General features: G+C 36.1%; 1 protein-coding gene across 1 annotated transcript in view; it reads right to left on the bottom strand.

Annotated features, from left to right (window-relative positions):
* Nucleotides 1–14,775, bottom strand: part of PDE1A (phosphodiesterase 1A) — a 381,016-nt gene that overhangs the window by 86,296 nt on the left and 279,945 nt on the right. Inside the window, exons 3-4 of the mRNA XM_068967526.1 lie at nt 7,997–8,179; nt 840–906 (exon numbers count right to left, since the gene is read on the bottom strand). Of these exons, the coding sequence (XP_068823627.1) occupies nt 840–906; nt 7,997–8,179 (250 nt within the window). The remainder of the gene's footprint in view (nt 1–839; nt 907–7,996; nt 8,180–14,775) is intronic.

The following is a 14,775-nucleotide window of genomic DNA, read 5'->3' as shown; positions in this document are numbered from 1 at the left end:
TGGTATTCTTTAAATTTTTGGTTAACACAGGAAACTACCATAAAGCTATCAGAGGAGACAAAGTTGAATTTCTTACCCAAATTAAGCAACAGAATGAAATAGGGAATGTAGACTGACAAGCCTACAAAATGCCTCTTTATTAATATAGTCTAGGAACAGTGTTCACATACACACACACACAAAGTGGGCAACAAGCGAATCCAAAACTTTTACCACATCAGATTTTCAACTCTAGTTATTTCTAACACATGTAATACTGCACTTGGGCCTCAGACTAGGGCAACCACAGGGAAAGTCAGAGACAAAAGAGATAAATTTCTTTTTTGTTTACTTTTTAATTTTATCTTCCTTTTTACATTTTCTCAGACCTAAAATTCTAAACAATTTTCTTCAATATAAGTTTTGTCCTTTAATTATATTTGACTGAAATGTCTTTTCATTGATTAATGCATTCATTTCATAATATATAGTAGCAAAATATGTGTATTCTGACAAATGCTGGTGCCATCTCAAAGTTGAATACAAGATCCACCTAAATAAAGCATAAAGCATAAAAAGACATCACACACATACATGTATTTATACATGTATATTACAGTTGTTAGTGATAAACATCTATATGTATTGATACAGTTTGTTAGTGTAAACATTAACAAACTGATCCTCATTTAAATCAACAAGTTATGACTTGAAACATATGACATTTGTAAACAGTTAAAATAACTTTTTTATGTTCTGATATGTAAGCTACATCAAAGACCTATTCTCATTTTCTTCCCATCATTTTAAAGAGACTAGAAAAAAATGACTGATAAACTAAGATAATTGAAATTTTTTACCTTTAATGTTACTATGACAGCTTCTGGATATGCCAAGCCAACCATGTGATAGGATTTTCTGTACATTCTGAAAAAGAAAAATAAGTGTATATATAAAAATCATTTACTCGAAGTTTTTAACTATTTCTTAAAAAAAAAAAGAAATAATTACCTTTGACTTGTTGACCTTGTATCATTAGATACAGATTCTCTTTCTGGCAATAGTGATAATTATTGCCATCATCTATTACATGTTTACAATAGATGCAAATAGTATTTTGTTTACTCAAAACCACATATAAAGTCAATATGGTTTTAAGTTCTATGTCAAGAGATCTTTTCCTAAACGTCATCTTATTAAAAAAAAAAAAAACTGTCGTTTGCATGTGCAGCAACAATACCTTTTAGCATACCATCACATTCAAGACAGCAGAGCAGCCTTGCTTTGTGTCCTTCTTTGTTACAAAATTTTCAGTCTGGAAGCTGAATGTCACTGAAATAGTACTTTATAGGTTTTCTTTCTTTTTTCACAAAATGAAAATTATAGAAGGGTATATGTAGCATCCTCAGAATTTACACAGGTTACTTTTTTTGTTTTAGTTAAGAATATTGGGAGAAACCATATTGAAAAAAATTGCTTGAGTTTGTTCAAACTGTCTTTTAATATTATTTAATAAAGATTATCCAGAAAGGATATTTTTATTTTTATAATAGCAACAATAAAAATATTTTTATTAATCAGTAATTTGTTGGTTCCATTTTCCAACAGAAAACCAAGATGACTTAAATAAATATAAGAAACTCTTCCACTGATTTGTGCAAAAGTAGAATCAACATGATACCCTAATATGTAGAAATAGCAATAGGTTTTTAACCAGGACTGAAAGAAACATGTTTCCTCCACAAAGTCCTGTGAAAACATGGAATAATCACGTCCCTTAATTTTTACATTGTTAGCTCACAAGCAAGTTTCATTTCTAGTTTATACTATAGTAACTTCTCCCTACAAGACTGAACATAGCCATAATTTAATGACTATATCATTATATTGGGGGTCAATATAAGAAATATAAGAATATAAGAAAACATTCTGCATCTTTTATAAAATCAGTAAGGGAAATACTAACCCTTTTGACTCAATGTATCTTATGTTAAAAATTCATAAGACATTACTCAGTTCCTATGTAAATGCTACCTTTTTTTAAGATAATAAAAACCAAATAATTTTTCATGTTTTCCTTTTTAACCTTCACTTCTCAAATGATCAGAATTAAAATATTGTGTTTACTTACATAGATATTAGGCTTTCTTGATAAAGTATCTTCCCATTTTATTACAGAGACCTTGTTACTTTATTTCCATGTTCCCACTTTAAAATTCACATTCAAAAAACTAAGATCATGGCATCTGGTTTCACTACTTCATGGTAAATAGATGGGGAAACAATGGAAACAGTGACAGACTTTATTTTCTTGGGCTTCAAAATTACTGCAGATGGCAACTGCAGCCATGAAATTAAAAAAAAAACATTTGCTCCTTGAAAGAAAAGCTATAAAAAACCTAGACAGCATATTAAAAAGCAAAGACATTACTTTGCCAACAAAGGTCACCACAGACAAAGCTATGGTTTTTCCAGTAGTTACATACGGATCTGAGAGTTGGATCATGAAGAAGGCACCAAAGAATTGATGTTTTTGAACTGTGGTGTTGGAGAAGACTCTTGAGAGTCCCTTGGACAGCAAGGAGATCCAACAAGTCAATCCTAAAGGAAATCAGTCTTGAATATTCATTGGAAGGACTGAAACTGAAGCTCCAGTACTTTGGCCACATGATACAAAGAGCCAACTTCTTGGAAAAGACCCTGAGGCTGGGAAAGATTGAAGGCAGGAGGAGAAGGGGATGACAGAGGACAAGATGGTTGGTTGGCATCACTGACTCAATGTACATGAGTTTGAGCAAGCTCTGAGAGAGGATGAAGAATAGAAAAGCCTGGCATGGAGTCACAAAGAATTGGACACTACTGAGCTACTGAAAATAACAATTTAGTTTTTGTCTTAAATGACCTTAAATAATTTTTAGATGTGGCAAAGTTATAATAAAAAAAATTATCCTTATCCTCTATATCAGTTGGAAGATTTCAGAGCAGCCTATCAGAAAAATACTAACATTACTTGCTCCACTCAGATAGGTGGAGAACTTGCAGAACAAGTTAATCTTGCAGAACAAGGAAACAATTTAATCACAATATAAAAGGCCCAGGCAAAGAGGAACTAAAGAGCTTTTTGATGAAAGTGAAAGAGGAGAGTGAAAAAGCTGGCTTAAAACTCAGCATTCAAAAAACGAAGATCATGGCATCTGGTCCCACCTCTTCATGGCAAATAGAGGGGGAAACAATGGAAATAGTGAGAGACTTTATTTTCTGGGGCTCCAAAATCAGTGCGGATGGTGACTGCAACAATGAAATTAAAAGACACTTGCTCCTTGGAAGAAAAGCTCTGACCAACCTAGAGAGCATATTCAAAAGCAGAGACATTACTTTGCCGACTAAGGTCCATCTAGTCAAGGCTATGGTTTTTCCAGTGGTCATGTATGGATGTGAGAGTTGGACCATAAAAAAAGCTGAGTGCCAAAGAATTGATGCTTTTTTTTTTTTTTTACCATGGTATTGGAGAAGGCTCTTAAGAGTCCCTTGGACTGCAAAGAGATCAAGCCAGCGCATCCTAAAGGAAATCAGTCCTAAATATTCATTGGAAGGACTGATGCTGAAGCTGAAGCTCCAATATTTTAGCCACCTGATGCAAAGAACTGACTCACTGGAAAAGACCCTGATGCTGGGAAAGATTGAAGGCAGGAGGAGAAAGGGACAACATAGGATGAGATGGTTGGATTGTATCACTGACTCGATGGACATTTGTTTGAGCAAACTCTGGGAGTTGGTGATGGACAGGGAAGCCTGGTGTACTGCAGTCTATGGGGTGGCAAAGAGTCAGACACAACTGAGCTACTGAACTGAACTGAAAAGGCCCAGAAAATAATTACTTTCAGTAATGATATTTAGTTTTGTTGTTTTTTTGAAGAAACAAATGGCTTTTTCTATTTTTTGAATCGTTACTAAAAATTGGAGGTACAGGGGTAATGGAGATAAGTGGTCAGAAATAAGAAACTTTAAAAATTAAGTAACTTTAAATCTGTGTAACTTCATGGCACAAAAGGCAGTATTATGTAGCAAAGAGAACACACAATTTGGATCTTGGATCACAGGTTAACCAATTACTAGCTGTGTGAACTCTGGAAAGCTAATGCCAGTTATGTGTAAAATACAGATAGTCATGCACTTTTTATGAAGATAAATGATATAAATACCTAATGTAACATTATTATAAGTACTCAGTATAAGAAAGCTATTATTATTTTTTAAATGCTTGTTTATTTATTTTTGGCTGTTCTGAGTCTTCATTGCTATGCTCAGGCTTTCTCCAGTTGCAGTGACCAGGAACTACTCTTTAGCAGCTCCTGATCACTGCGACTAGAAAAGTTGCAGTGTGCCAGCTTCTCATTGTGGTGGCTTCTCTTGTTAGGGGAAATTGACTCTAGGGTGCGTGGGTTCAGTAATTCTGGCCCATGGCCTTAGTTTCCCCAAGGCATGTGGGATCTTTCCAGAGCAGGGATCATACCAGTGTCTTTTGCATTAGCAGAAGGATTCTCAAACACTGGAGTAGCAGGGAAGTCCCAGAAAGTCATTATTCTTAATATCAACATTACTGTTCTCATTATTCTGCAGCCAATACCATTGGCTCCAATTCTGGCATTCTTCAAGGCTCTTTGGGTTCAGTGAGAACTCTAATGTTTCTTAGACTTGGAGCAAGTTTGAGAAATGAATATCCCTGTATATTCTCATTAAATATAAAGAAAGAGAAGGAAGGGGATTACTCTTCTAAGGAGAAGGAGAAACCACTTCATTATCATTTTCTAACTCTATACTTGGGAACAGTGTATTAGGATGAAAACTTAGAAAATTAGCATGGAAGAGTAGGATGACTCATTCTGGAGAATGAATGTGGGAGAAACCTTAACACAGTGGTCTCACATATGAGTAAATAGTCAATATATTACAAGTTGCTGAAAAAGAACAATGAATTTCCTGTTCTCCTGTAAGTGGTAAAAGTTCAACTGGAAATAGGGACGATTATTTTTGGAAGGTTTTATATTACAGTTGCAAAATATAATTCAAAAACTTAAAAAAGAACTATCATCACCAGACGTGGTGGACAAGAGACTATTCAGTGGAGAATAAGAAAACTATGTGTTGCTTTCACAGGGTTTATTTAGTGGTGAAGAGGGACAATAAATAAGAAATAATACCTGAGTAAAAACAGCACTAAATGCTATGAGGTAAATCACTCACTGGTTGGGATAGAGAAAGTGATGAAAAGTATACAGAGTAACCAGGAAAGGCCTTTGGAAAGATAGTAATGGCTAGTCAGAGTGAAGTTTGGGGAAAATCATTTCTGATAGAGGAAAGAGCAGAATTACTGGTCCCAAGGGAAGAAAGTTCAGTTCAGTCATTCAGTCATGTCTGACTTTTTGTGACCCCATGGACTGCAGCCTACCAGGCTTCCCTGCTCATCACCAACTCCCGAAGCTTGCTCAAACTCATGTCAGCCATGCCATCAAACATCTTATCCTCTGTCATCCCCTTCTCCTCCTGCCTTCAATCTTTCCAAGCATCAGGGTCTTTTCCAATGAGTCAGTTCTTTGCATCAGGTGGCTAAAGTATTGGATATTCATGGAGTCGAAATCACACTAGTATAGATATTCAGTAAAGGGTGATAGTAGCATTAGATGAGTCTAGAAGGTAAGAAGGCCTAGTCATGCAGGCTGTGATACAGAAGTTGCCTTTAATATGTTCAATACAGGATACAGGATGCTTGGGGCCGGTGCATGGGGATGATCCAGAGAGATGATATGGGGTGGGAGGTGGGAGGGGGTTCAGGATTGGGAACTCAGGTACACCCGTGGCGGATTCATGTCAATGTACGGCAAAACCAATACAGTATTATAAAGTAAAATAAAGTAAAAATAAAAATTTTAAAAAAAAACAGGTGAAGTGGTACATCCAGTGAAATGGTAAAGGCAATTAGATAATTTCAAGCTTAAGAATGACAGGACTGAATTTATATTTTAAAGGTCACTGTGGAAAGTGGCTTGCTTAGAGAAGGCAAGTGCAGAAGAGGGGAGCCTAGTTGACAGTTATTGTCATATTTCAGATGGCAGGTGATAAAGGCTTAGATTGGGGTTTCTGGAGAGGAGATGAGAAAGTGAGTAGGTTTGGGGTACACTGCTGTGAGCAAGTTGCTTGGACTTGCTGAGGGGTTAATTCTTGGAAGGGGCTACTTGAGAGAAGACTCAGAAGCCTTTCTAACTTTCAAGACTGAAGATGATTATTTTTGAAAATTCTAGATAAACATATCCTTTTGTTTACATATTTACTAATGGAAATTCAAAAGTAATAGAAATATTTCATTTCTATGTGTTTTAGTACTTTGATTTCTTTAAGACTACTTACTAATTTAGTTACCTTAAGTACATTTTGATATTTCTGTGTAGCAAATGAAAAAATTGAAAGTTTCACATATAAATATATTTCACAGAATTTGTTTTGATTTTCTACTTAATGAGAATGGAAATTTAGTTGGTTTATTTTTATAATTTTAATTTATTTTTCAGTTTGCCAAATTCTATATTTTCTTAAACAAAAAGGCAAAATATAGATTTCTTCATTAAAGCAAACATATACTCTTTTATCTCTGATTCTTTCACTGAGTTTCTGAACTACTACTTAGATGTTTTCAAACTGATATTAAGAAAAATCAACTGTCATACAGTTACCTAACTTGTTTAAAAAAATAGGAATATTATTATAAAAATTATTTCTCTCCAGCCCTACTTGTCTGTTTCAGATTTCAGGTCCCACTTGGCAGATTTGGGAGCAGTTTATGCACTAGGTATTGGAGGTGTCATCTCACCTAACTAATCAGCTCATTATACTTATTATGAAGGTTCTTCATCAAAAGTAATTAGATATGGTTAAAAAATACACAAAATAATTTGAATAATAATAATTTGGGTAATAAAGGCATAAATCAAGATCCTAGATGCTTTGTTTCTTATGGTTATTATACATCTTTAAATCACATCAAATCCTTCTTGCAATACTTGTCATTTAGATTTTTACAAACCCAAGAGGGCTTCTTATTGTTCCTTTAGCAGAGGAAGATGAAAGTTTAGACGGTTTATTAGAGGTAATGACTAGAGATGTCTGAAGATAAAAAATAATGTGGTCTCCTTTAAATTTAATTTTAAATACATTGATAAAAATTTTCTCTGTTCCTTGATTTTGCTTTGATAGCACTAAAATAAACTTTTTTATTTATAACTTAATGTATAATTGTTTTTAAGTCTAAGTAAGTTTAAGTCTAAGTAACTTTTAAGAACTAGTTCTCAACATTGTCAGATATAAGATGTTTATTTCAAGTCTTTTTATAGTTTTAGTTCTGAAACATCTTATTTCCAGACAGAAAAATAAGCTATGTTATTAAGGGCTAAATAATATAAAATCCTGTCATATTAACATGTATTTCACATTAGAAACTCTAGTGATTTGACTTGCTGCTTCTAAGGGCCATCAAGTGACAGAAATGCTTCAGTGACAGAAAAGTTAAAAAGCTCTTCAGGGAGATTGGACATGAGAGAGCTTTACTCCAAGGTCATAAGAGGATGGCCTTTTCACTTAAGTGTGGAGAAAGGCCTGCTTGATTTTGTTATGTAATATAGAACTTATTTTATCAGGCACTACATTTTATTTGGGTAATGTTAGGTTTATGAATGTATTATAATTATTTTTAAACAGTTATTCAAAAAGATTCATTTTAGTATGGCCATTAAAAGTCTATACTTTATTTAAGTCTTTATATTAATTTAAAATAAATAAAAATAAATCCCAGGACAAGATATTTTTTGTTATAGGGTAAATTCCCTCATAAAGTCCTAAATCTTCTTATTCCAGGTATACTTATGATTACAGTTTTCCTCAATAAGTAAACTATAGGACTCTCATAATATTGATTATTAAGTATATTTGCTGCCTTTTGTCTTAATATACCAACAAGTTCACTTACCTTTCCACAAAAATTCCTGCTTGAACAACATGCACAATGCTCCGAAATCTTGGTTTTTCTTCAGATCTTTTTTTCATCATCCCCATTTTCCGTGTAAAGGTAGAAGCCAACCAGTCCCGGACTTCTGATGGGACGGAATCTGACTGAATGTCACTGAGCTCATCATCGGTATCCAGCAGTCTCCTACAAAAAATTTATAGTGATTAAACCCATTTATGATAAAACTCTCCAGAAAGCAGGCATAGAAGAAACATACCCCAACATAATAAAAGCCATATATGACAAATCCACAGCAAACATTATCCTTAATGGTGAAAAATTGAAAGCATTTTCTCTAAAATCAGGAATAAGATGAGGGTGTCCACTCTCATCACTACTATTCAACATAGTTTTGGAAGTCTTAGCCACAGAAATCAGAAGAAGAAGAAAAAAGAGGAATCCAGATTGGAAAAGAAGAAGTAAAACTCTCACTGTTTGCAAATGACATGATCCTCTACATAGAAAACCCTAGAGATACCACCAGAAAACTACTAGAGCTAATCAATGAATATAGTAAAGTTGCAGGATATAAAGTTAATACACAGAAATCCCTTGCATTCCTATACACTAACAATGAAAAACAGAAAGAAATTGAGGAAACAATCCCATTCACCATTACAATGAAAATAATAAAATACTTAGGGATAAATTTACCTAAAAAAAGACCTATGTATGGAAAACTATAAAACACTGATGAAAGAAATCAAAGATGACACAAATAGATGGAGAAATATGCCATGTTCATGGATTATAAGACTCAATATTGCGAAAATGAGTATACTACTCAAAGCAGTCTATAGATTCAATGCAGTCTTCATCAAGCTACCAGTGGTATTTTTCACAGAACTAGAACAAATAATTTCAAAATTTGCATGGAAACACAAGAAACCTTGAATAGCCAAAGCAATCTTGAGAAAGAAGAATGGAACTGGAGGAATCAACCTTCCTGACTTCAGACTATACTATAAAGCTACAGTCATCACAGACATATAGATCAATGAAACAAAATAGAAAGTCCAGAGATAAATCCATGCACCTATGGACACCTTATCTTTGACAAAAAAAGCAAAAATATACAATGAAGAAAAGACAATCTCTGTAACAAGTGGTACTGGGAAAACTGGTCAACCACATGTATAAGAATGAAACTAGAACATTTTCTAATACCATACACAAAAATAAACCCAAAATTGATTAAAGATCTAAATGTAACACCAGGAACTATAACACTCTTAGAGGAAAACATAGGCAGAACACTCTCTAACATAAATTCAGAAACATCCTCTATGACCCACCTCCCAAAGTAATGGAAATAAAAACAAAAATAAACAAATGGGACCTAATTAAACTTAAAAGCTTTTGCACAAAGAAGGAAAATATAAGCAAGGTAGAAAGGCAGCCCTCAGAATGGAAGAAAATAATAGCAAATGAAACAGCTGACAAAGAATTAAATTCCAAAATATACAAGCAGCTCATGCACCTCAATACCAGAAAAAAGAACAACCCAATCTAAAAGTGGGCCAAAGAACAAAACAGACCTTTCTCCAAGAAGACATACAGATGGCTAATAAATACATGAAAAGATGCTCAACATCACTCATTATTCAGTTCAGTTCAGTTCAGTTGCTCAGTCATGTCTGACTCTTTGCGACCCCATGAATCGCAGCACGCCAGGCCTCCCTGTCCATCACCAACTCCCGGAGTTCACTCAGATTCATGTCCATCAAGTCAGTGATGCCATCCAGCCATCTCATCCTCTGTCGTCCCCTTCTCCTCGTGCCCCCAATCCCTCCCAGGATCAAGTCTTTTCCAATGAGTCAACTCTTCGCATGAGGTGGCCAAAGTACTGGAGCTTCAGCTTTTAGCATCATTCCTTCCAAAGAAATCCCAGGGCTGATCTCCTTCAGAATGGACTGGTTGGATCTCCTTGCAGGCCAAGGGACTCTCAAGAGTCTTCTCCAACACCACAGTTCAAAAGCATCAATTCTTCGGCGCTCAGCCTTCTTCACAGTCCAACTCTCACATCCATACAGGACTACTGGAAAAATCATAGCCTTGACTAGATGGACCTTAGTCGGCAAGGTAATGTCTCTGCTTTTCAATATGCTATCTAGGTTGGTCATAACTTTCCTTCCAAGGAGTAAGCGTCTTTTAATTTCATGGCTGCAGTCACCATCTGCAGTGATTTTGGAGCCCAAAAAAATAAAGTCTGACACTGTTTCCCCATCTATTTCCCATGAAGTGATGGGACTGGATGCCATGATATTCGTTTTCTGAATGTTGAGAAATGCAGATCAAAGCCACAAAGAAATATCATCTCACTGAGGTCAGAATTACTGCCCTCAAAAAGTCTTCAAACAGTACATGCTGGAGAAGGTGTGGAGAAAAGGGAGCCCTCTGACACTGTTGGTGGGAATGGAAACAGTGCACAGCCACTCTGGAGGACAGTGTGGAGATCCCTTAAAACACTGGCGCTAGAGCTGCCTTATGCCCCAGCAATCCCACTGCTGGCCATACACACCAAGGAAACCAGAACTGAAAGAGACACATGTACCCCAGTGTTCACCACAGCACTGTTTACAATAGCCAGGACTTGGAAGCCGCCTAGATGTCCATCAGCAGATGAATGGATAAAGAAGTGGTGGTACATATACACAATGGAATATTACTCAGCTATAAAAAGGAATGCATTTGAGTCAGTTCTAAAGAGGTGGATGAAACTGGAGACTATTACACAAAGTGAAGTAAGTCAGAAAGAGAAACACAAATATGGGATATTAACACGTATATAGGGAATTTAGAAAGGCAGTAATGATGACCCTATACACAAGGCAACAAAAGAGAGACAGATGTAAAGAACAGAATTTTTGACTCTGTGGGAGACGGCGAGGGTGGGATGATTTGACAGAATAGCATTGAAACATGTATATTACCATATGTAAAATATATAAACAGTGCAAGTTTAATGCATGAAACAGGGCACTGCTCTGGGAAAGCCGATGCTCTGGGAAAACCCAGAGGGATGGGTTGGGGAGGGAGGTGGTAGGGGTGTTTAGAATAGGGAGACACATGTGTACCTGTGGCTGTTTCATGTCACTGTATGTCAAAAACAATCACAATATTGTAGAGTAATTATCCTCCAATTAAAATTAATTAACATAAAAAATGTATAGTGATTAAACTTTAGGAAAAAGGGAAGAAAAACTAATAACAAAGCAAGCAGAGAAATAGGATTTGAAGTATAGCAAGTCACTCTCTGATCATCTTTTAATATGAGCTATATCAAAAAATCACTAGGTTAATATTTGGAAAGCTCTGAGTTTCTCAAATCGGTCATCTTTTGAAGGCAAAAACTAATGGACATGAACAGTTGAGAAGCTTCCCAAACATTTAAGTACAGTGACATCAGTCTGGAGATACTGATTATTAATATCATCAATATATTATTCCAATAATGAATAAAACTAAGATAAAACAGGGAAGGGGCTTCCCTGGTGGCTCAGTGGCAAAGAATTTGCCTGCCGATGCAGAAGACATGGGTTTGATCCCTGATCCAGGAAGATCCCTGGAGAAGGAAATGGAACCCATTCCAGTACTCTTGCCTGGGAAATCCCATGGACAGAGGAGCCGGGTGGGCTACAATCCATGGGGTCACAAAGAGTTTGACAGTACTTAGTGACAAAATAATAAAATAAGATAAGGAAGAGAGTTCATAAGCAGATGTCTATTAAAGGATATATTGGATGGAAAGAAAAAGGGGAACTGAAGTTACAAAAATTGTCTTCTATTTAATAAGTGTGTGTATACTGAGCACAGAAAGTACACACTATTTGTATAGTCCTTGGAGTTTACAGAAGTCATTCACATGTGCTATTTTATTTGATTTGTATCCCTAAATTTTAGGAAAATAATAACTTACTCTATAGATATTCATTCTGTTATCAACAGCACAGATGAGAAAGTGAAAAAAAAGAAAGATGAAAACAAATAGAAAAGCTCATTTTAGGTGACCTAGACAGTGCCAAGTGGAAAAGTTAGAGCAAATGCTATCTGTCTTGAGGGTGCAGATCTGATGGGCTTAGAACTGCTGGCTGAGAAAACCAGCTGTGCGAGGGGGAAATGACCAGGAGCTAAAAGTACTGCCCTGCCACTCTCCAATATAAGCCCCATATAGACAGCGATGACGGCACTGGCCAGTAATAATAACTGCATTAAGGCAGCTCCAGTGATCCAGAACTTCCTAAGGGTCTGAACTGGCAAAATAGTGTGAAAGGCTTAACACAAAATATGCAGAGACTTTAGAGAGCAATTGAACTTTGCCTCCAGGAAGAACACAGGCTAGCTCTGTCTGTTGTTTGACTGTTGTTTCCTTGTGGGTGCACCAATTTAATAACTCAGAGCTATTTTTGGCACACTTTAGCTTTGACCTTTGGGTTCCATTTGCTTTGGTAGATTTCTTTTTTTACAGAATGAGGCCTAAGGATTATGAGCCGATGGAGGGAAGGTAGCCAGAGCTGAAAGCGTGTGCTAAAGCCTCCAGAACAAGCCACATATCATCTCAGAAAGCAGGGATCAAGGAAAGGGCACAAAAGCAGGAAGTTCATCGAAAGCACCCGAAACTACCAAAAGGAGGCTCAAAAGATAATATGACTTCCTGTATGTTCCACTGGATTTTACAAATGTTTGGATGACAGTCCTTTGCCAATATTTATTTTTCAAAGTATTAAAAAAGTATGAATGCATTTATGAAATACCTTATGAAAAAATATACACAATTTAAGTGCAGGAGGTTCAAAATTACATGTACACACATAAAGATAAAAAAGACATAGTTAGAAGTTAATATTAATACTTACTCTAAATCATATTTAATTCTCATTTGGTTCTTACATTTGGATGATTTTGATTTATACCTAAGACATGGACATTGTAATTTAAAGCAAATTGGTTTTTTCTTCCCTTTGTTCATTTAAAATTAGATTCCTCAGTTAATCGCAGCAAGACATTCCACTACACAGTTTGAAAATTTCAGGGCTTATACCATTTCTATTATTATTGATGCCATTTCTATTATTCCTTATGCAATGATCAAATAAAGCCAAAGAACAGGACAGATGGAATGGGAATCATTGTGTGTAATCCTATGATGTCGCCACGCTCCAAGAATTCTACTGCTGCCTTGATTTTCAACTATGCTGAGTAGAATGACAGACACATGGTAATGGTTGTCAATTGGTCCTTTGCAAATCTGTCGTGAAGGACTTTAGGACTGTATGTCCTAAAATCATAAAGTATCCACGACAGTTCATCAAACATGATCAAATCAGCATATGAGAGTTCATATATAGATGTGGTACCCAGGAGTCTAGCAATTCTTAGTCATCATGCCTGATGTCATTTATTGAGAGAGAAGAACATATAACTTTGGGCGAAAAAGAGTGATGTAGATTAATTAATGAATATAAAAATAAAGGAACAGAATGCATAAGGAGAAAAGCATGAAATATTCTAATGTATAAAAAAACAAATCTCAAAAAAGCAACAAACAACCCTGTGACAGTTAATATTTTATGTTCACACACCTAGCTTACGATGCTCTGTTGTTTGGTCACACACCAGGCTCGATCTTGTAGTGAAGGTATATTTTAGATGTGCTTTACTTTGAAATCAGTAGACTTTGAGTGAAGCAGACTACCCTCCATGATGTGAGTGGACCTGATCCAATCAAAAGCCTTTAACAATAAGAGGGAATCTTGCTTCCAGCTACTGTCAGCCTCAACATTTACATCTGTCAGAATTTTCAGCCAGTGTCTGCCTTCCTTAAAGCATAATCAGACCATGTGCGTGTGTGCTTAGCTGTGTACTACTCTTTGTGACCCTATGGACCACAGCCATGCTCCTCTGTCCATGGAATTCTCCAGACAGGAATACTGGAGTGGGTTGCCATTTCCTCTGCCAGGGGATTCTCCCAACCCAAGGATCAAACCCATATCTCCTGAGTCTCCAGAATTGAAAGGCAGATTCTTTACCATTGAGCCATCTGGGAAACCCAAGTCAGACCATGCCAATGGTTAATTCATACAGCCCTATGAAGCGCACCACAAGCTACATCTCTACCTATGTCTATTAACAATTTCTACCTTATTCATTTTTCTTCGGCGGTGCTGGCCTCCTTGCTATAGTCCTATCTGCCAAGCTTGCGTCTACTTAGAATCTTTGCACTTGCTGTTTCCCCTGCTTAGAATCTCTTTCTCAAGATGTGTGGATCATTTCCTCACTGCATTCAGGTAGAAAGTGCTTCCTTGACCACTCCCCTACTCAAAGAGTAAACACCTTGATTCTCTTTATCCTGTTATAGACTTCTTAGCACTTACCACTGCTAATGTCATGCCATATGTTTATTAGTTTTTTTATTCAAAATGCTTTATCCAGTAGACTATAAAGACGGATCAGAGAGCTGGTCTGTTCTTATGCACTGTTGTCTCACTGGCGTCTACAGCAGTGTATGGCACAGACTGGGGGAATCAACCTCCAGAAATATCTACACAAAACTATTACAAGTGATTGCCTTTGGGGAGTGGAGTGAGGATGGAGATAATATAAGAAGTTTTAGTCTTTTAAAGAGTCCCATATTCTTTGATTGAGAAGCACAAAAGCATCCTGAGGGTAGTTCACTATTATCCATCATCTCTTTATTACCTTTATGTTAATTTGCTCTTGAATGATCTCTTTACAATTTT

Source organism: Capricornis sumatraensis, chromosome 3, assembly GCF_032405125.1.
Source record: "Capricornis sumatraensis isolate serow.1 chromosome 3, serow.2, whole genome shotgun sequence".
NCBI lineage: Eukaryota > Metazoa > Chordata > Mammalia > Artiodactyla > Bovidae > Capricornis > Capricornis sumatraensis.
Note: the sequence above shows the minus strand (reverse complement) of the source record. Positions and strands in the feature narration are given on the sequence as shown.